This window comes from Platichthys flesus, chromosome 7, assembly GCF_949316205.1.
Source record: "Platichthys flesus chromosome 7, fPlaFle2.1, whole genome shotgun sequence".
Classification (NCBI taxonomy): domain Eukaryota; kingdom Metazoa; phylum Chordata; class Actinopteri; order Pleuronectiformes; family Pleuronectidae; genus Platichthys; species Platichthys flesus.
Window position 1 is genome coordinate 15,328,239 of NC_084951.1, and position 21,038 is coordinate 15,349,276.

At 44.5% G+C, this 21,038-nt stretch overlaps 1 protein-coding gene across 2 annotated transcripts; it reads right to left on the reverse strand.

The window, feature by feature from the left end:
• Positions 1-503: 503 nt before the first annotated feature.
• On the reverse strand, positions 504-15,251 carry LOC133956769 (vasopressin V2 receptor-like). 2 transcript variants are annotated; one of them, XM_062392073.1, is made up of 7 exons: positions 14,864-15,251; positions 13,595-13,672; positions 6,561-6,946; positions 6,002-6,247; positions 5,647-5,796; positions 4,086-4,665; positions 504-2,324 (listed from the first exon to the last, which is right to left on the reverse strand). In XM_062392073.1, the coding sequence occupies exons 3-7, from the start codon at positions 6,942-6,944 to the stop codon at positions 2,128-2,130; spliced, it is 1,557 nt and encodes a 518-aa protein (XP_062248057.1). In that variant the 5' UTR covers positions 6,945-6,946; positions 13,595-13,672; positions 14,864-15,251; the 3' UTR covers positions 504-2,127. The 2 variants fall into 2 exon arrangements, with proteins under 2 accessions (XP_062248057.1, XP_062248058.1); XM_062392074.1 differs by lacking the exon at positions 13,595-13,672.
• Between the last annotated feature and the right edge of the window lie 5,787 nt (positions 15,252-21,038).

The window sequence follows — 21,038 nt, forward strand, 5'->3', positions numbered from 1 at the left end:
GGGTTTGGGAGAAGTTCATCTATTTCCTGATATTACAAAGTGAGAAAAGGGACGCTACGTGGCCGTGGCCCTCCATTTGGCGGAGAATCAAAGTCCAAAGCTTGTGTCTGGGGAACAAACGCGCAGTGGCGTGCCGACAGCCCAAACACCCGGGCTGCACAGAGGAAAAGCTCAGGCGGCTTCTCCTTCGAACCAGACAAGTATTCCTGAGACACCTTGAAAGCATCCAAGCATTGTCCGGCAGACTCTCATAACACTGCTGCCTCGCGGAAAAAAAACATGTGCTACTCTGGCTCAGCACTAAAGGGATGACTAATTTCATTTCATACATATATATACACCCATTGTTTGTGCAGTAGCTTATATTATCACACTTTTATCCAAGCAAATAGAACTATATATATATCTATATTACTATTTTATCTGTCATGCAGTTTAGGGCCATAACACACTGCTCTATATGCACAAGAAAGGCGACTGTGAGGCAATAACAGAAACTGATATATGTGTGTAGTTTCTTTTATGCAACAATAAATAGAAAGAGAGAAGAACACATGGCTCATGGTGAAATATAACACAGTCAGTGATCCCTGCTCTGCGGTGACTTCGTCTCTGAATAAGATTAATCCAGCGAGGGAGGCCCCTCTAACAAAAAAAGGTCCACTGGCATTTACAGGCACTTTGCTTTAACTGGGAGTATTTTCACTGTTTTAAGTTTTTCTTAAGTCGACATGTAGTCTGAACGAGGTGCAGTAGTGTCTCTTTGACCTTGAGACGTCCGTGCATATCTGTATCTGAAGCTTTGAATTAGCTCTACTTTTAAGACCTGAAAAGATTCTACAGTACAGCTTTACAAAAAAAAAAGAACTTGGGATTGACGTCCCCTCAAATGGGTGTCCGGCCATAACAATTGAATGATTCAACATTTCAACTTTTCAACTTTTCACCTCAAAATGTCATATAATCTAATGTGCCTTTACATTTTCAATAAATATACTGTACATTGTTCATCACTGGAATGCTGCTGAATCACTGTTGTTTGTTTCCGTGCTGCGTCTCCTGCGTTGCGTTGGTGTTGCGTTGACCCGAGCTGTCAGGAGAGCACCGACAGGACGGTAATCTAATGTACCTCACTGCCGTGTTTGTATGAAACACAATCACATAATTGTTGTCCTGCTTGGTTGTGGAAACCTGAAATGTCCAGGAGCTCAACCCTCACTGTCTGTTACTTTGAGAGGGAGTGTGTGTGTGTGTGTGTGTGCGTGTGTGTGTGTATGCCTTATTTGCATCAGTCCACAGTTCTCCAGTTCCTCACAAGGGGGGGGGGGGGGGGGGGGGGGGAGGGGGCACTGTTCTCACGAGTGAATCTCCGTCCGTCTCTCTCATAAATCACTATTGTTCCTCGGAACTCCCGATTCGTCCGGAGCGAATATGAATTCAGCCTCAAGCGCACTTTCTTTGATTTAACAAAGTTCGTTCACATTATGAGATTTCGACCACAGCTTTTTTCTCAGGACCACTCCTGCAGCTGAAACATCCGTGTCATCCCCTGTCTGTTCTCGGTCCAACAGCAGTCTTCCCTTCTGTCTGTCTCGCTCTTCTCTTTTTTTTTCCTTCAGCCCGCTGCTTTGTTTTCTCACCACCGAGAGCTTTGTACATTAGGCGTGCCGTAACCGCCATCAATGCAGCGATCCACCCTCTGCATTCCTGCTGCTCTGCTCTGTCTGAACAGGGCCAGGGTGTGAGGCAATGCAAAGGGCTCTATCCTAAGCAGCTACAGTTGAACATGTCTTTACTGTCAAGGGCATCTTGTATTGCAGGTGCTGTTTGATGGTGACTTCCACTGGATATTCTCCATTGCCCTCATAAAATGGTGTTGACATCTTCAATGACACCCTCCTTTACTGCTGGGGGGGGGGGGGGGGGGAGAGGACAGGTGATTTAAGGCAGGGATCCTGTTGACGGTACAGCTGTCCTTTGTTGCTGGAAACATCTGGTGGAGGTCAGCGCTCTCTGCTGTCAGGGCTGAGATGCTGGGGGTGGTGTTGGTGGTGTCCTTGCTACGAGCACACGTGCGGCCATGCGTGTCTTTTCAAACATGTCATGTTGCTGTCTCATCAGCCCCTGTCAGTACTGGCTGTCCTTGATGGAGGTGTGTGTTGTGGTGGAGTCGTCCGGCAGGGAGCCCCGGCGGCCGGGTCGCGACCAGCAGTGCAGCAGGTTCTGCAGCTCTCGGGACACGCTGCTGGAGAAGGCTGTGTAGATCCACGGGTTGGTGCACGAGTTCAGATTGGCCAGCAGCATCAGGATGGTGAAGGCCACTCCTGCAGTGAACACACAAGAGATGAAAAGTGCGTTTAAATGCATGTGCATATAAAATGAGAATTTTCACGTGCAGCTTTTGTGACCTATAGGGGAACAGTCTCCCAGCACATAACATTATACAACACATTGTTCTCTTTCCTCTTATTAAACAAACCTAAATATCCACGATTCTTCAGTTTGAAGATAAACTATTCACTAGGGTTAGGTTAACTAGGATTGTTTTTCTTTGTATTTCCTTTGACAGCGGCATAAATATCTCAAGGGGACAAAATCCTACATACTTCCTTTTACTGTTTTCTTTTTTTGGGGCTAATAATAAGTCTTTTATGTTCTAACCAAAACATGATTATTTCTCTGTGGCAATAGAGGACAATTGAAAAGGACAGACAGCCTTTTGGAATACAACTTTGATTATAATCAACTCTCCCTGCTTCTCTGTCTCCCCCTTTGTGTGTGTGTGTGTGTGTGTGTGTGTGTGTGTGTATGTTTGTTTGTGTGCCAGAAAGGATCATTCATGTGTATGCACACTTGTACGTGCATATATACGTGCCCTCTGTTTATAGATGTCCGGGTGTGTCTCTGTGTCCATGCGAGTGTACGCGGCTCACTCTGTGTTTGTCTGATGATCATTTTTTTTTATGTGTGCAGGCTGCTGGCTCGTATCATTGTTAATGAATGGCAACATCTGGCCACGTTTCAAAACCATCCGGGGATATAAACAGGTTATTTAGTGGCCCTGGGTGTTTATCTTTAGCTTCAGATCTAGGACACCCACATGGTCCATACTATCAACCACCACTTGAGGATTCACTTGCCTCAGGAGCTCGATCCCTGGCTGCCAGTAAAGACATCATCAGATGCCGTTTGTGTGCCAAAATGTACAGAGTCAAAGGATATCATCCAGAGGTTCCTCGCTGTGAGTTAAAACAACCTGTGCTATTCTGACCTTCTATTTGACTCACTGTTCCCACCATCCGACACGATGCTTGTGCTTATGAAATAATGACACGCACTGTATTCAAACCCACAAAAAAGGAGAACAGCAGTGATCAGAGGCTGCTGTGACGGATCCTTTAGCTGTTGTTTCTGGATGGTCGAAACAGACAGGGTTTGCACATTTAGAGCAATTACATGTTGGAACTGGACTGTGGATACATCTGGGGAAAAACCACAAACACTGGAATGGCACTCAGCAGTGGGAATACCTGCACCATTGGCCAAACAGTTTCCTTAAATTCAATCACACAACACCAGATTTCACACGGTCCTAAATAGCAGTTCCCTAAATATCAATCAGATTTTATTTGTATAGTCCATATTCACAAATTACAATTAGTCAGGGGGTTTAACACGGTGCAACATCCTCTGTCTGTGTCAATTTGTGACTTTTTCTTATCAAGATCTAAGAAGTATTCTCTGGAAAAATTATATTGAAAGTGAAAAGATTCCTGGATCAGCCTCTGATCAAGATCTGGACAAAAATGACCCATAACACATCCTTCCACCAAGTTTCATGGAAATCCCTCCAGTTGGTTTTGTGTAATCCTGCTATAAAAACAAACAAACCAATCAACCAACACTCAGACAGGGGTCAAAACGTATCCTCCTTGGCAGTGGTAATAAACTCACTTGCCGTGCTCAGAACACAGATTTCTGTTTGTGCTGTTTTATCAGGGTGAGTATGTGCACCAGGAATGTTGCAAAGATGGACCAAAGAAGACTCAGGCTGCTAACATGGATGAAGCCTGTTTGTGACTGACCTTGGTCAGGAGGGTTGGGGTCCCAGGCGGCCCACAGCTGGACGATGAAGAATGGGGACCAACAGATAGTGTAGACCAGCACAATGACCAGAGTCATCCTCACGGTCTTGGACATGGCTCTGGTGATGCTCGGAGGTGGAGTGGATGGTCGGGGAGGGGGGACGTAGTCAAGGGAGCAGCGGGGCGAGCCTGACACCAGCACGTAAGAGGTGTAGGAGTCCTGGCAATCTGAGCTGTTCACTGTTTGCTGCTGCTGCTGCTGTTGTGTTGTTGCTGTTGTCGCCTGTTCACCACGACAACTGTTGTACTGGATGGCAGGTGGGGCATAATCGTAACACTCTCCCGCTTGGCTGCCGAGCATGTTATTGTGAGGGCTGCTATTCACACCTTTCAAGGGCTGCGGCCCTCGCCCGTCCCTGCCCCCCCCTCCGGATGCCCGTCTTCCTCTCTCTTTCGCCCGCTCGTCCTCCTTCTTGAAGCTGTGGAAGCGGAAGAGGATTTTGCTCTTCTTATTCTCGGCCATCACCATCCTCTCTGACTTCAGGTAGATGTTGTTGTGAATCTCTCTGAAGATCCTTATCTGGAAGAGAAATACACAATTGTGAATGACACAGTGCAATAGGAGTGAATCAAGACGCTGAGGGCCTGATGATTGAGTTTTACATTTGTCCCAGACTCAGACGCCTTGCTTTGCTTTTGCAGACAATCTTTTTTAGTGTTTCAGCTGCAACAGCGACAGGACATTTGGTACGAAGTAGAGAATGTGTGTTGGGCTTTAATATCAGCCATAAACCAGTCAGACATTTACACACAACATTATTAAACATATATATTCAACTACTCTGCTATAATATGAATGGCTGCCATACAGATATATCGCAGCCAAACAATTCTTCACAGTCTCCAGAGCAACTAAAACAATAATTTGGAATCAAGTAGTAATAGGTGATTCATTCTACTAAATTTGATCTTTTTTTTTTTCCTTTTTCTTTGCCAGACTTTGCTCTTTTGCCATTTTTTGCTTTTAAAAACAGCTTCATGAGATTGCTCTCACTCCATCAAGGATATCCAAGTAAAGTAAATAGAATTTTAATGGTTTCCGTATGTAGATACTTCAGACAAAGAGTCGTCTTGACTTGAAATCTGATCATTTAAAAAAAGGTCAGTATTCTATGTTTGGCAGAGATCTTGTACATTCCACTTCCTGGCAGTAGCTTCTCAGTGGGCAGATTTTCTGAGCACCCGTCTCAGCAGTGGTCCTCCAAGTGCTGTGTTAATTAGGGGAAATAGCTGGACCCTGGAAATATCTTTCCCCAAATAGACCAGCAGGGCTGATGGGAGGCCGCCCAGAATGCGTCTACGCCATGGGATGCTACATAACACCGACCACACTCCCCCACGGGTTATCAAACAATGCCAAATGCCCCCTCCGTGAAAACAAAACAGCATTTCATTCATGCCACGCGTTTCTTTATTGTACAATGTTGTGTAACAGTCTGCGATCCTGGACAGTGGTCTCAGTGGATGACGCAGAGAGTCTGCCCAGCACAACCAGTATTACCTGACAGATGGTTATGATGAGGGCAGGCAGGAGGAAGACAGCCACAGCCATCCAGGTGACGTAGGCCTTCAGCCCCCACGGCTCAGCGAACTGACCCCAGCACTCGAAGTCTCCCGGAGTCTCCATTTCCGCACGAGAGAAGATGAACACCTGACAGGCCGAACAAAAGCAATGCGGTCAGCACAGCCACAGACACGACTGTCAGCATCCTCCTCCGATGAGCTGAACTTCAGTGACCTCATAGAGCTAAAAACAGACCCACATCTTGAGTTCTACTGTGGAAACACCGGGTGTGAATGCCCACCGAGATCTCATTTCCCATATATACGTGTTTGTGCGTCGGACCCCTACCTACCTGCGGTATGCTGAGGACAAGTGCCAGAGCCCAGGCCACCATGACAGGGGTGTTCCAGCGGGACATCTCTCCCCCTCTGTAGGCCTGCAACGGGCAGCAGATGGCATGGTGCCGGTCTACTGTCATGGCAACTATCATGTAAGACGAAGCAAACATGCCCACAATCTGCAAGTACTTGATGGCGCGGCAAAGCACGTCTGGTCCCTGGAACCTCTCGGTGATGTCCCATATCAGCTGGGGAAGAACCTGAACACACAGATCAAAGGCAGGTATGAAATAATGATAATTATGTAGCTCTTGACATAGCAGAGCATTTCTCCTTTATTGATGTTACCGCCACTGTTGTCCAAAAACACTTAAATGAGGCGTACTGTTGTACTAAGCAACCCATTCCTTATAATGGCCATAAAGAAATATTAAGTTAAGTTGTTTTAATTGTCTTTTTGCAGTGTATGTTACATTTTAATACAGTTAAACACAATTTTTAAACTTCAAAAGTTTGCCCCTCTCCTGTAATCTTGCTTTTCTTTTTCCTTTAGCTAATACTTTGTGAACTGACCTGAAAGAGCGCCACCACCAGGTCAGCCACACACAGATTGACCATGAACACGTGCATGGGTGCATTGTGCTTCCTCCTCCTCAGCAGCACCCACAGCACGAAGCTGTTCCCCAGGGTGGCGAAAGCCAGCACCAGCCCAAGCACCGCAATCTCCGCCCTGGCCAGGCCCACGTCCCTGGTCCTGGGCTGGGGCAGGGTGTGAGGTGTGGTGATGGAGGCATTGTCAGGGAATATCCCGAAGAAGGACCCCCCGCTGTGGGACGCGTTGACTGAGTTCAGCTCGGAGACGAGCAGGGGCGAGGAGGAGAGGCTGCTCCTTACCGTGGTGACCAGAGAGGAGAGAGCTAACCCATCCCAGTCTGTGTCCACACTGATGCTTTCCATTCCTGAAACACAAACAGTTAATGTGTTACAGTTGAAAGCCATAAAATCTGTTTTTTTGTGGTTTGTTAACATGACGTTGTTTGCCAGCAGGACTCAAACGGGTTGCAGGATCATGAGACAGTCAACACTCGGATTTTGCAGAGCACAGATTGAATCAACAAGCAATTTACTTGTTCTGAATAATCGTAATATCAGTCTGATCCTTTTATTGCCCTCCCTCCATTCGCCCTCATGCGTGTCAGCTGAGCCTTTTAGCTTTTCGGGCGTTTTTCATTATCGTACCACTGAGAATACAAACCAAACACATCGGGCCTTTCAGGACGTGTGTTGTCGAAGGGATGAATCACAGAACCTCTTTGTTTTCAGTGCATCTGTCACATCTTCACAGCAACTGTTATAAATAGCTTCTGTTGCGCAATTTCATTAAATCTGAGGGAAAGCAGTGAGAGCCAGACCCTGTGCTCTGTCCTGCTCTGTCTCCCATGCAGGTCATGTTTTCATTTATTTCCGTTGCTGGCAGTATTATTCTCTCTATCTCTATCTTTATCCTGTTTTATTGTGGTGCCATTGACTTTTCCCCTCATTTCAGATCCCACTTTCCAGCCCTGATGTATTTTTTCTGTCTCTTTGTCTCCCCTCCCCTGGTTAAGTTACTCTCTGTGCTCACAACCCTGTGTAGTTTTGTCTCATAGTTCCAGTGCCACTAACTTAGGCAAACATTATTCGAGGTGTTTATACTTTATATTTTCACCCCTGTCCCCTTCGTTGTTTGTTTCTTTGTTTGTTGTCAGCAAGATGACCCAAAAATGACTGCACAGATTACCATGAAACTTGGTGGAAAGATGTGGTATGGGTCAAGGAAGAAACCACACATTTTTGGTGTGGATCCGGATTAAGGGCTGCACCAATAATTGTTTTTTCACGTTACTTATCGCCTCAAGCTTTTTTTTTTTACAATTTTAACTGATTTCTCAGAGACTTATTCAGGGATCTTGAAGGAAAAAATCTGGCAAATATAAACGATTGACATTTATAATTGTGTGAAATTTGGGGCAGTTTGATTGAAATTAAAGGGGCTTTTGGGCTGTGGGCTGAGGGTTTTGCTCTAAGTGCGATACTCTTTTGCTTTTGACAAGTTTTTTGACCTCACTTCTGCCTCATCCCTTTGGAGTTGTTGGCCTGTATGTTATTCAACTTCTTTGGAATCAGCAACGAATTTTTTGAACCCTGTCGTTGAGGGTTTTTTTTTTTTTATAATGAATTTTGAGTCCTCTCCCTTTTACCACATTCTTCAGGAGGTCTTCTGCTACCTCCCTGTCACCTCATCACAAATACAACTGTGCTGTGGACCTACACCCTGGTGCTTCTCTCTCTAGAGGTCATCTCTCTTACCTAACTTCCCCTTAGAGGGAGGCAATTGACAAATACACCTCAGCCTCCTTGATAGCTCGAATTTATCCTCCTTTCCTCTTCCCCTGCAGAAAGCAATTTCTTTTTGGTGGACAACTAAGACAAATCGTACCCTGCATTGACTGCAAGAACCGGTTCCCTGTCCCTCTTATATCTTCAGCTTTTAGACTTTCCGAGTCAGTTCTTAGATGTTTACGATCCGCTGAGAATAAAGGAGGAGGACGAAGACAGGCTTTTAACACTCCCCGAGCTCATTAGGATTACCTTGTGATGCCGTTCCGATGAACTAATGCACCAGCTGTGGTTCAGGAGCTGGCAAATGATGTTCTGTGCAACATGAAAACAAAAACTCTCTTAAGCCGGTCTGCCTTGAGATCGGATGGCAGCAAAGTGGAAAAGTCAGCTAAGGCCATAGCGGCCCCTTTGTAAAGTAACAACTGCAGAGGACTCACGAGTGAAAACAGGGTATCTAGAATCCGAGTCTATTGGGAAACTGCCAAAACATAGAAAGCCCCCCCAAAAAAAAAACACTTTCTATGAATCCTGTTGCAATGTGAATGTTGTTGTGTTTCATGGTGTCTCAAAATGTTTCTATCAAGCCGTCAGTGTGCCCGTTTGTCCGTCTCGCAAAGCTCCCAGTTCTTATTGACGCCAAAACCAGCGTGGTTTATTTCCTCTGCCATATTTTCTCAAGGTTGATTTGACAGCTCTCCCCCTCGATCCCACCCCTCTTATTCCTTCACCAACGTTCTCATAATCACTCTCATCCCATGCTTACCCCCATACATTCCTGTTTCCCCCTGTTTTTGTCCCCCCCCCCCCCCCCCCACCGCCCACCACCACCACCACCCCCCTCTCCATCTGTCTCTCATGCATCCAGGCATTCTTCTCTTTTTTCTTTTCTCTCAGTCACACTCACTGTCAATCTCAATAAATTTTGTGTTTGTTTTTCTATGCTTATAAATAAATGGTTCAAGAGAAGAGAGAAAGTTGAGATGTCAATTTGAGGAGCAGAGTCTTGGGATGCCGTGGGCAGCCCAGGTCAAATACACTGCACGTAGAAGAGGAGGAAAATGGATGGAGACGAAAGGAGAGTGATGAAGGCAGTATGGGAAAAGGGCAGGAGAAGAAAAAAACTGCCTGAAAAGGTAAAAGAATAAAAGAGCAAGATAAGATTAGGAGGAAGGAGGTGGCCTGATGGCTCTGAAGAGGCCTTTGTTAGGTTAGTTCTCAGAGCGTGTGGTGATTGACACCACATTTGTATATTATTATGACTAATGTACAAGGAGTGCTTAGGTACACAAGTTTAACACTGAATGACTCTTTGGAAAATGTCCATGTCTAAAAATAGGACTAAAACTCTGGTGATAGTATTGAGCAATTGAGTGGGACTAACACGATAGTACAAGGTCGTGCTCTGCTGAGACCCAACAGTCAATTTGCAAGTAATAGTGTGCTCACTGCTGGGCACGTGAGATAACACAGCTGAACACATTGTCAGGCGTTTACATGCTGGCTTTGCCAGAGGAATGTATTCAGATGAATGCAAGACAGGCCGAGCCAGCTGGACCTCTGCATCAAGCATGAAGGTACATCCCTGAGAGAAAGGAGGTGAATCTGAGCAGAACTGTTTCTAAGAGGACAGAAAAACACTCTTTTTGTTTGAGTGAGTCTCCGCTGCCACACCAGGCGATCACTATGCAGCCGTAAATGGATGAACCGAATCAAAGCTTTATTACTTTTACTGGGTTTTTAGAATCCTCCCCCCTCTGCCATGTACGATGGTCCTTCGGAACAAAGGTAATACTATTCTTTCTTAGTATCTTTTTTTTTTTTTTTTTTTTTGTTCAAGTGTTATTCAATTACAGTTTTAGACAACGGGGTCTTTTACCACCACTGAATCTCCTGGCCTGTCTTTGTTGAGTCCTGAGGAGCCTTGTGCCCCTCTCTGTAATTACAGCATAAATCATGAGAGGATTCTTTGTGCTTCTGCCGTCCTTTATACTTTCCACATAATCTCATTATGTATATATGCCCATGTGATTAATTTTTAATGTGAAATCCCTTTTTCCAGCGTTTCTCAGAACAGATGAAGTACAATGACTTAGGAAGGTGCTATAATACGGCCTCCTCAAAGAAAACAATACGCGGCATTACAGTAAAGCTGAGATGATGTCTCTCAATGCTGTTCAATAAAAAGTAATAAGAGGATTATTAACTGGTAGGAGGAACCTTTGGTTTTGACTTATCTTCTCACATGGGAAAGAGTGTGAGATTTCTAAAGGACTGTTCTTGTCATCCATCACTCCTCTGTCTCTTCTTCTGTTTGCCTGAACCTCCGAAGCTCATGAGGTATTTACTCCAAATATGCTCATGTCTCATTAGCATGGGGCCTGCATCCAAGAAATCAACATGGATTATCTTCAAATTGCTCAGTGGCTCAACTTCAGGAGACCCAAGGGTAGCACGAAAACTTACTGGCACTGGCGGCTCCTGAAATTCCTGAAACCAAGGATACATGGAGGAGGTCAATATTGTCTGCAGGAGTCTGCTGATGTCTAATGTATCTCTTTATATTCCCGCAACTCTGAAAATATATTCTGCTTAGCTCTCATCTTAATAACACAAGCACAACATGGTGTTCCCGTCCGTCTGATCGCCTTAATGTAAAGCTAAAATTATTCCATCTCTCCGCGCCGGACGCACTGTGGACATACTGCTTTTAGTAGTTGCTGCAGTATGCTGCTTCCTCTCTTTACTTTAAAGCTTTCACTCTGATTAATGAAGGAGTCGATCCCTCCCCTCGCTCTCCTCTCCAGAAGCAAACCTCAACCATCCTTCATGTCCTCTCTGCCCTGCGTGGCTCTTCCCCGCACACAGGGCCACACAGCCTCGGGGGCGAAACATGTAGTTAAAAGTATGCTGGAAAACTTCAGCTTCAAACCATTCACATCTGTCAACATGTCAGACCCCTCTCTTCTCAGTGTCCGCACATGTTTGTGGTCATTAGCTTCGACAAACCACGTCATGTGTGAAATTCTCATAATCTCGGTTTATCATCCAGGTGAAAATTCCAGAGGAATGAGACTTAACTTGTTCATCATTTGGGAATGTTATGGATGAGTCCAGGTTGAAGAATCCTGAACTAAAATGTGTTTCTCTAGGCAACAAAAACAGCACCTTATCAGTGTGTTTGTCAGTCTTAGCACTTCCCTCTCCATCTGTGTGTTCAAGTCAGTGCTTTGATTAATTCCCTTTGAGCAGACTTGATCTGATTAATGAGGACCGCTCTCTCCTCATTAGCAGCCCTGTGCACACAGCACTCACAAAACCTGTCACTAATTTATCCCCGTAAACTGCTCTTCTTCCTCTTTCTCTATGTTTTCTCACATTCATCCACCCACTCCAACCCTCTCTTTGTCCTGTAACAAATCGTCCACCCCCTCTGTCGCTAAGAATGAAAAACCTCTTGGGAAACAGGTTATAGGATATAGGATACGCTTATTATTTTAGTTTGTTTTTAATGATCATCCTCATTAAGCAGGTTTTGATGATTCACTGTGGCCTAATTGGCATCTAAGCTGAATGACAATATGACTCAAACAATAGATCGGCACACTGTGATTTATACGAGCTCTTTCCACAGCAAAATACTTTATTTACATACCAATCAATAGATCCTTGCACAATAAGGGTCTTTATGAGTCATGTGCTGGTGCATGCTGGACCATGCACCATTTTGACTGCATGATAAAGCGGATACGACCACACTTTCCTCTTCAAAGCCCATATGTCGGTAAATTAAATCCCCCTCCACATTTGCACCACTTCATAAATTTACCATCTGAATGAGTCATTTCAATGACAGGTGGATACCGGCCATATATTTATGCTTTTAAATGTGTGATGGAACCTGCTGTACTCATTAAAAATCTGATTCACGGCGCTGTATCCATGATTTATTTGAGTCTCTCTCAGTGGATGTGTCACTTCGGGTCCTGGCCTTCAGCGCAGACTGCACCCCCTATGAGCAATAAAAGTAAACACTTTGTTTTATTACTGTCCAAACAACCCATTAAATGTTAATCATGTGGGACCACACCTCACTGCACAAACTAGTACAGTCATTACTTTCCCACATTTCAGTTGTGCGTGCTGCAGCGCTTTTTGAATGTTATGTTGACAAATACCAACGTGAGTTTATTTCCATAATACATCAGCCACTGGATACTCTGGAGTGGAAGAGGGTCCAAGTCCCCTTATCAGCACTGATAAAGCCTGTTTAGGAGACCAGTGACTGTTTTTCTGGTTATGTATCATTAACCAGCAAACTGCCCATAAGAATCTGCCCCAAACAAAAACAGGCCATACTGCTTCTTCTTCGTCCTCCTCGTCTTCACGCATCTGACACAAAGCTCAGAGTATTCCTCCTGACGGCTGGAAACTGTGCCACCGCCCCAGCCAGGACCAGCCCGGAGGTTCAGAGTCAGTGCGCTCAGATCCGTGCCACATGAGGAAACGGACCCGGTGAAATGATTGTTAGAGACCAGGCTTAATTGACCATGGAAATAATAGCAATGATGATGATGATGATTTTTCCTGATGGGGGCAACAATCAAGGAAGTCATTTTGAGCGTGTTGTGGACGGTGCCAAATGCTCAGCAAGAAGAAAAACAAAAAAGAAGAATTGTATGATTAATGGAAAACTCATTTAAAGCACTTTGGTCGAGACAAACAGCTTTGTGCTCTCAATCACCAAAAGGGTTGTGCCAAGCGGTGATTTGTTGATTCAACTGTCCACCTGGTGAGTTTATTTAATTGTTTCATTGCTATGACGTTGGCAGGAAGTGTCCGGACAAGCCACTGCGACGGTCCAGTTTAAGGCTTCCGCTCAACTCGGCCCATGGCTTCGCTGTTAGGCTGCCTCTATTTATCTCTGCTTATATGCTAAAGAACGAGCTGCTGTGTCATACAAATATTTTAAAAGTCACGCAATTAATCAGTGAGCTTTGAAGATAAAGACGTGTGTTTGCTATAAAAACACAGCCGGCCTGCAGGGACCACAAATCTCTGTTTTTAATTATCTGCAGACCTTTGAATTGGGTTTAAAAAAATAAATAAGGGCACATTCATTGCCAAAGAAACACACACACACACACACACACACACACACACACGTGCATTTCAAAGAAGAGCACCCCCAAGGTGAGTATAGTGTTTCGGCCCCTGTCTCCTCTCACCTTGTTCTCAGTGCATGGTAAGCTTTCTCACGCGTGTCCTTAACTCTCGTGGTCGTGTTTTGCGTCTCCTCTTGGTGACTGTGGGACAAAGCATTAACAGCCGTCACCAGCCGGGTCCATGAACATCATACGCTACAGCAGATTACATTAGCAGCCGGACAGATCCACCTCTGCTTAATGTCATGAAACGTTTCCAGTGAAGCAACCCTGCCGTCTGAGCCAGACACACTGTATATGTTAACATGTTTGAGCCTTCATATGTTGAGATCAGGATAGACGGGCATGGTTAGAACACTGTCAGTATCTGTACTGGATCTAAAGTGTTACGTCTTTCATTCACAAAAATAAACTAGAGTTGAAATTTAATTATTTAAGCTCAACAGATGTGAAGTAATATACGATTTTTTTTTAATCCTAACACTTATTCAACAATATACAAATATACAAAGTTCCTCTTTACAAAACAGGTTTACTGATAGAGTCCGAAATACTTTTTATACTGTTTTTGTCTCCATTTCACCTTTGTTGAAAACTAAGAAAAAAGACAATTACACACTTATATTTCTTTCTAATGAGATAAAAGGATATGCCATTCATGAATTAATTGATGAATGGCAATTATTTAGCACAATGTTTTTTCTGATTAGGAGTAGATTCAGTAGAAACAATTATGTAGCCTATAAATAAACAGGTAAAATAATAAAGTGTTGTACACAGAAGCCAGGTAGATGTTAAAAGATCTCAGCCACCCAAATAATGAACTGTTCTCCCTGATGCAGTCATTTCTTAATATCCCATATCCTTTCTATTCTTTCTATTTCTAACACCTACCTCAGTATGATGATGCCCAGCCCACGGTTTCACATTAACTGCAAATACCTGCACTTTATATATATTTGTATGTTTCTCTTCCTTCCTTCCTCATATTGTATTTTTATATTTTTATCTTATCTTTTCTTCTTGTCAAGGAAAGTCCTAGAAAAGCCTTTCACTACACGTCTTTCTGTGTGTGGTTGGTGTACAAATACATTTTTATTAGATTTTTATTGGCTAATTGTGTGACCAATGTGGACATGAGATACTATACAAACACACAGATGTCCCACATTGATCAGTAAAACAAAGCTGTTGACGCACAGTGTTCCTACTGAACCAACTTAGTGTTTTCAGTGATGAGAGGACACATGGAAGGGTTTTGTATTAGAAGACACTGGCTTCTGTCAGCAAATGAAACAATGACAACACGGTCAACAAAACGTGTTTACTTACGTCTGATCCACTCCAGTGGCACGGCAGAGTGACAGGTGATGTCCAATGTTAACCCAGAACAAATATTCCCATTAGCAGCTCTGACAGTCCAAGTCCCTCTGCGCAGTGAATCTGAATGAATCAGGCAAGACTCGTAAAAAAAAAAAAACAAAGCTACTTAATCAAAGCTACTTTCCCCCTCTTTTGGTCAAAGTGTCAGAGAAGTTCTGAAGGGTTTGAACAGCTCCTCACTGCATCTGCTGACTGGATTGTTCTTGCTGGGTTGCAGTTCAAAGGCCTGTGTCAGGGGGGTAATCCATTCGATAGCCGTCCGGCGTGTGTGTGTCCCGGCTCCCCGTGCGTCACGTTAGGCTCTTGCAACGTGCTGTGCCCCCAACACCAGCAGAAATGAATTTGAGCTCCGTCTGCTCTTACCTCCCACCTTACTCCCCTCCCTCCCTTCCCCTCTATCTCCTCCTCCTGGGTCAACCAGCCTGTCCTCTAGGGCTGAGGGTGGAGCGTGAAGCCAGGAGTGAAGGCAGGGTGTTATACATACCTATGAAGTGTGTGCATGTTTGTGTGTGTGAGAGAGGACACAGAGAGAGAGAGAGTGAGAGAGAGAGAGAGAGATAAACAGATAGGTAAAGAGAAAGTATTATGTAGAGTGAGTGTGCATGTCCATATGTATGTGGAAACTTGTTTTGAAGTTTATGCATGTTTGTGTGCCTTTGCGTGTGTTTGTGTGTGTGTTTGAGAGAGAGAGAGAGAAACAGAGAAGCACATCCCCTCCCTGTAATGATTATGCCGTGTGTAAGTCATCGATACACACAACTCGTGTTTTTATTCACAGCTTTCTTCTGTTTTGCTCTCTCCTCCTTGCATCTCCTTTGTTAGCAACGAACAAGGGCTGCTGCACTTCCACCTATCCAGGAATGCCGATTGGCTGAGTCAGCAGGACGACTGCAGGTCACGCCCTTGGCTACACACAGAGCAGAGGTTAGTGTAAGAAAGAAAGAAAAAAGACACACATGCTGTCTTCTGGGTTTCACGTCAAGACTCTCACACACGTGACGGTAAGAAAATACAGATGGCATGCACGCAAACACTCCCAGGTGCAAACACAGTGAGTGAATTCATAAATACATGCACACACTCCGAAGACACGCTGACAAAAATCCTGCCAAACACGCAAATACATAGTGATGATATACCCAAAAGTAAATTGCAGCAGCCTCTTATTTTTTTCCCTACAGGCTGCAGCCAACAAGGAAGCTGTAGTTCTACATTCTAAGTACATTTTAAGTACATTACATGTACATGCAGTGCCCCCCCACCCCTGCAGCACCGACACACACAAACACTGAAAGCGTGCTGCACCCATGGGCCACTCTCTGTTTGTCTAGCCCAAAGCCATTGATCCCTGGTGCAGTCGGAGTTGTCCCATGATGTCAGCGAACCTGGCCGACACCTCCCGCGGCGCCAGGTTCTCATCAGATCAGTGGAACCGTTTGGTCCCGCAGCTGAGGAGGTGGGGCCCTAAGCTCCCTGAGAATCACTCTAATGTGATTATCCTGACTCCTCCGGTCCTGGAGGACATTTTGTCACACGAAGCAGTGAAGCAGCAAAATTAATCCACTTTGTTCGTTTAACAGCTTAGGTCAGACAACTGATGTGCAAGAGAAGAGGGAAGGGAGGCTGCAGGTGCAACTGAGAGAAATGGCAGGAATTATAAAATGACCTTAGGTCTTGAGGTTATGGAACAAAACAAACCATTTTCAGGGTTTGATCAGGTAGATAATATCTTGCGTGTCATGTTGAGTCACAGAGTGGCACCAAGGCCTGGAATGCAGAGACTTAAAATATCTCAATGTATGACAACCTTACTTTTCCCATGAGCTTTCTTGCCGGACATTCTCCCACATGTTGTGGCTTATTTCTAGCTCCTCGTATTGTGCCAGAAATAAAACTGACAGCTGTTTTGCTTTGAGAGGGAGAGTCTCGTCTGCAAAGACCTTTCAGAGACTCTCCTCACAGATGTATGTCTCGTGGAACTGTGGCACCGGCGATTAAAAAAACAACAACAAAGCGCTGCACTCCTCTGCCTGGAGAAGAGAAAGATGGAGAGTGTCCTGGAATACTTCGCACTGAATCCAAAAGCGGTAACTCAATCAAGCTCACTTTTCATGTCGGTAAACATGGCTACCATCGACCTCGAAGGGCATGGACGAGGCTTAACTGAGTTTCACTCAAAAGGAACAGAAAGTCCGACAGAGCCATATGTCTTCCTGCTGGACAACCTGAACTGGGTCAAACCTCGGGCTGAAAACGCAGCGAGCGCAGAACAACACCTGGTCGGACAAAACTGGCAAACAGAAGTTAAGGAACATCTGAGAGAAACATTAACTCTCAGTCGAACTGTGAATAACAGACAGAGGAAGAATGTGGGATTTCAACTTTGAGTGAATTCTTAATAACCAGCAAAAGATACAGTTGGAGATTACTTTGCCAATAAAGTGCTGTTTTATTTCTATCAAAGGCCCCATTACTGTCATAATTCTCAGAGAGGTTTTCCATGAGCGGCTACAGGCATGACTCACGTTTGCAAACCCATCACTGACTGTGAAAAATACACGTTCCACTTGATTTGGGGCGTAAAGGTAATATTAACACGAAGCCACAGCGATGAAATATTCTTTAATTGGATGAAAGTATATGTACCGCAGGAGATAAGTGCTTAGTTTGAACCCAAATTACTTTTAACACGTACATTTCCTCCCCTCCCTTGAGCGGTGCAGTAGCTTGCCTTTTTAGTTTCATTCATGAAAGTTTCACGTGCGATATATGCCTTTCTTCTCTGCCTCCACTCCACTACGATGAAAGTGGAATTTATTTCTCTCCAGAAGCAGTTTGTTGTCACACTGGCTGCTAATGGGAACAGTTTTCATTGTTCGTTAACAGAGAGCTGTTGCACTGCGCTGTGACACCATTAATTACCTATTCAATTAATTTTTTAATGTTGTGAGAATCACAAACATAGTTCAATTCGCTTCCTTCATTTGAAGGAGCACTGCCTGAAAATGTGTGCTCTATTGAATTTTGAATGTCAACATTGCCTTTTAAAGTTCTTGTGTTTTTCCTCCCTTTCAAAGTAAAAGTGCAGCGCTGGCTAGACTAAACTATGAGAGCTGATCAAATGTTTCAAAATGTAGCTTACTACAGGTGTTGATGAATGTGGGGCAGTGCAGATATGTTTATTAATGGAGCACTTTGGCAGGACGCAGAGCTGTGCTTATGATCTAGATTGTGGCCTTTCAGCGACTAGATGATCCCTGTAAACAAAAAGTCCCGGCCGCTCGAGAGCGCAGGCCTCATGAGTATGTGTGTTGTTTACCTTTTCGCTAGCTTCAAAAGACAGATTGTCCGTAACGTAATCTGTTTACGAATTTGCAAAGCGTTAAGCGTGGAGCGAGTGAGTTAATCCATCATATCCTGGCAATCTCTGCATATGGTCACAGTGCGATAGCCGCGGCCACTTTTCATGGAGGAACACAGCCTATTATCTGTGAGTGCTCTGTCATTCTAATAGCTGAGGAGGACGGAGATGAATAAGCTGAATGGCAGACGTGTGATTCCCGCTGCCAAGTTGGATGTTAATGGAAGCTCGCAAAGACAAATCGGATCCAGCGGCCTTCACGCACACAGATGGATCACATGAGGTTTTCAGGTGGTTGAAAAGAGGATAAAAGTTACACAGAGCAGCGCTGCATGAACGTGATCCCGACCTGTGGCCAGCTACAGCCAACTGCATATTTTTATGGGCATGCAGGAGCAGTTACACCATGAAAAACACAGACAGAACAAAAGTATGCACGTGTGATTTCGGAGCCAGACAGCAGGCCTGGGGATTGGAGGGATCCAAGCATTTTGAATGGATTACTTGCTACGAATACCTGCTACCCAGGCTGTATGTCTGATGCTGTTCTTTTTTTTTTGCTCTGCACATGTCGGCCGCCGAAATCGATCGCCTTCAAAATATTCGAACCATTTCAGAGACAAAGATCGATGAGAGCATCACATGCCGTGGTGTTTTCCTTCGTGATTCCATTTGTGTCTTTTCAGTTTTCAGTTTCAAAACATTCCTGCACAATCATCCACGGCAAAGACCCTCATCCCTCACAGACTCATAATGAAATACCGTAAGAAATCGTCATAGGAAAACTTTGGTGTAGGATATATATTTTCTTAAGGCAGGTGCAATAAACAGTCAAATATATTAAAGCTGCTGAGTAGCTGTAAAAAAACAAGGGGGAAAGAAGACTGATCTGTTTCTTCTTCTCTTTGTGGCCCCTCACTGATTTTATTTCCCTTTTTTTTTCTGCTCATCCATCAGAGCGCCCTGACTGCTTTAAAGGGGCTCTGACAGGTGGCTGGTGTATTCTGTGTGTCCACGGCAAACACTGCAAAGGTACAGATAAGAGGGGAGGCATAAACAACTAAGAGAAAAAAGAGAGAAAATCAGCGAATGTCAATCCAGTTAAACATTTGAGGGTTTTCCCGGTTTGTAACGTTAACATGAAGTTGCTTTGAAGATGTTTAGTTTTGATCCACTAAAGAGAGTTGTGTTCGGGGATGTGCCATTTGAACCATCTATCAGGGGAGGCTGAAGCAAAAACTAACTTTCAAAACTCTCCGCCTGAGTGTGTTCCTGCCTCCTCTCCTCAGCACACACGCACTGAATGATCCTGCATCTCCTCGGTAGTAAACAAACTTTTTGAGAACAGGAAAAACAGGGTAGGCTGTAATTCAAGCATAAAAGATAAATGTGCTGCAGTGGAATGAAAATACTGTATCTACATCCTGGAGAAAGAAAAAACAGACACCATGAGGAGAAGGAATTAGAGGGATTGTAGGAGGAAGCGGAGGAAAGGGGGCAAAGGTACATTTTGGAGGGGGCGGCGCCTCTGTCAGTTTTCGGTGAGAGAGAAAACAAGATCTGATTGACGCCAGTGACATCACGACGGAGTAAAGTGCACGGATCAGGAACATTGTGCCTGTGGTGCCTTGGTCGTCCAGAAACAACAAACCGTACGCACACAACCTGATGGATGTGGGAGGCAGTGTGGTCGTGTGTGTGTGTGTACACAGAGTGTGTACACGAGTGAGCAGCATGGCGCATGTTTTCCTGGAAGTTTGTTTAGAATAGTGTGAGTGTGAGTAGTGAGCATGCAGATGGAGATGCAGATGTGGTGAATAGTACTCTGTGCTCTTCGGGGTCTCTGGGATAAACTGGCAGCGCTGACAAATTTTTGCCCTTTTGCACTTCTTCCACTTTCTCAAAGTCAGCCAACAACTCCTACGGCAACTGGGCTCGTAACCTGCAGAGTGTGTGTGTGTGTGTGTGTGTGTATCCCACAGAGGATGTAGAACCGTGACCACGTATTTCGTCTTTATGGTGGATCTGTTTCTCTGAATGTGTTTAAATGAACGAACACATTGGTTCACATTCCTCTTCAGGGGCTCGGTCAGCTGCTGGTACGCTGTCTCGACTGGCTCGTCCATTGAACGATGACTTTTCTTTTTCTGTGATCATCAAGGTCCTGTTGACATTGTTGCTGTCGCTGAGAAGATTGTGATTTCTCCCCTTTGGTTGTTTGTCAAAAGCCGCTGAACAGATTTCCACGAAACTTATTGGAGGGATGGGCTGAGAGGGAACCCATAAAATGTTGGCATGAAATCGGTCACGGGGGGGGTTACTCAGGATTCATTTTTTGACTTTCTTTAGCTTTGTGAGATAACAATTGACTCATCTTGATTAAAAAATAAGCATATGTAAGTGTCTGATATCTCTGAGTCTGTCCTATGGGGTATAGATCTTGTAGATTTGAATGTGCGGTAAAAGGTAATGGCAAATGGTTATTGACCACTCAAAGCACTTCACAGAACAACTATCATTTGTCCTCTCATGCACACAGTCATACAGTGCTTTTATACCCAGCACTTTTTCTAGCCCACACCAAACTGCAGAGAGGCAATTTGGGGTAAAGTGTCTTACCTCAGGACACTTTGGAATGCAAACTGGAGGAGCCAGGAATCGAACCACAAACATCTCTACCGTCTGAATGCTATTCTAGTTATTACTGCATTACTGTGTTAATGGAAGAGCAAAGTGGAGCTGTCTTGTGTGTGTTTCGCTCTG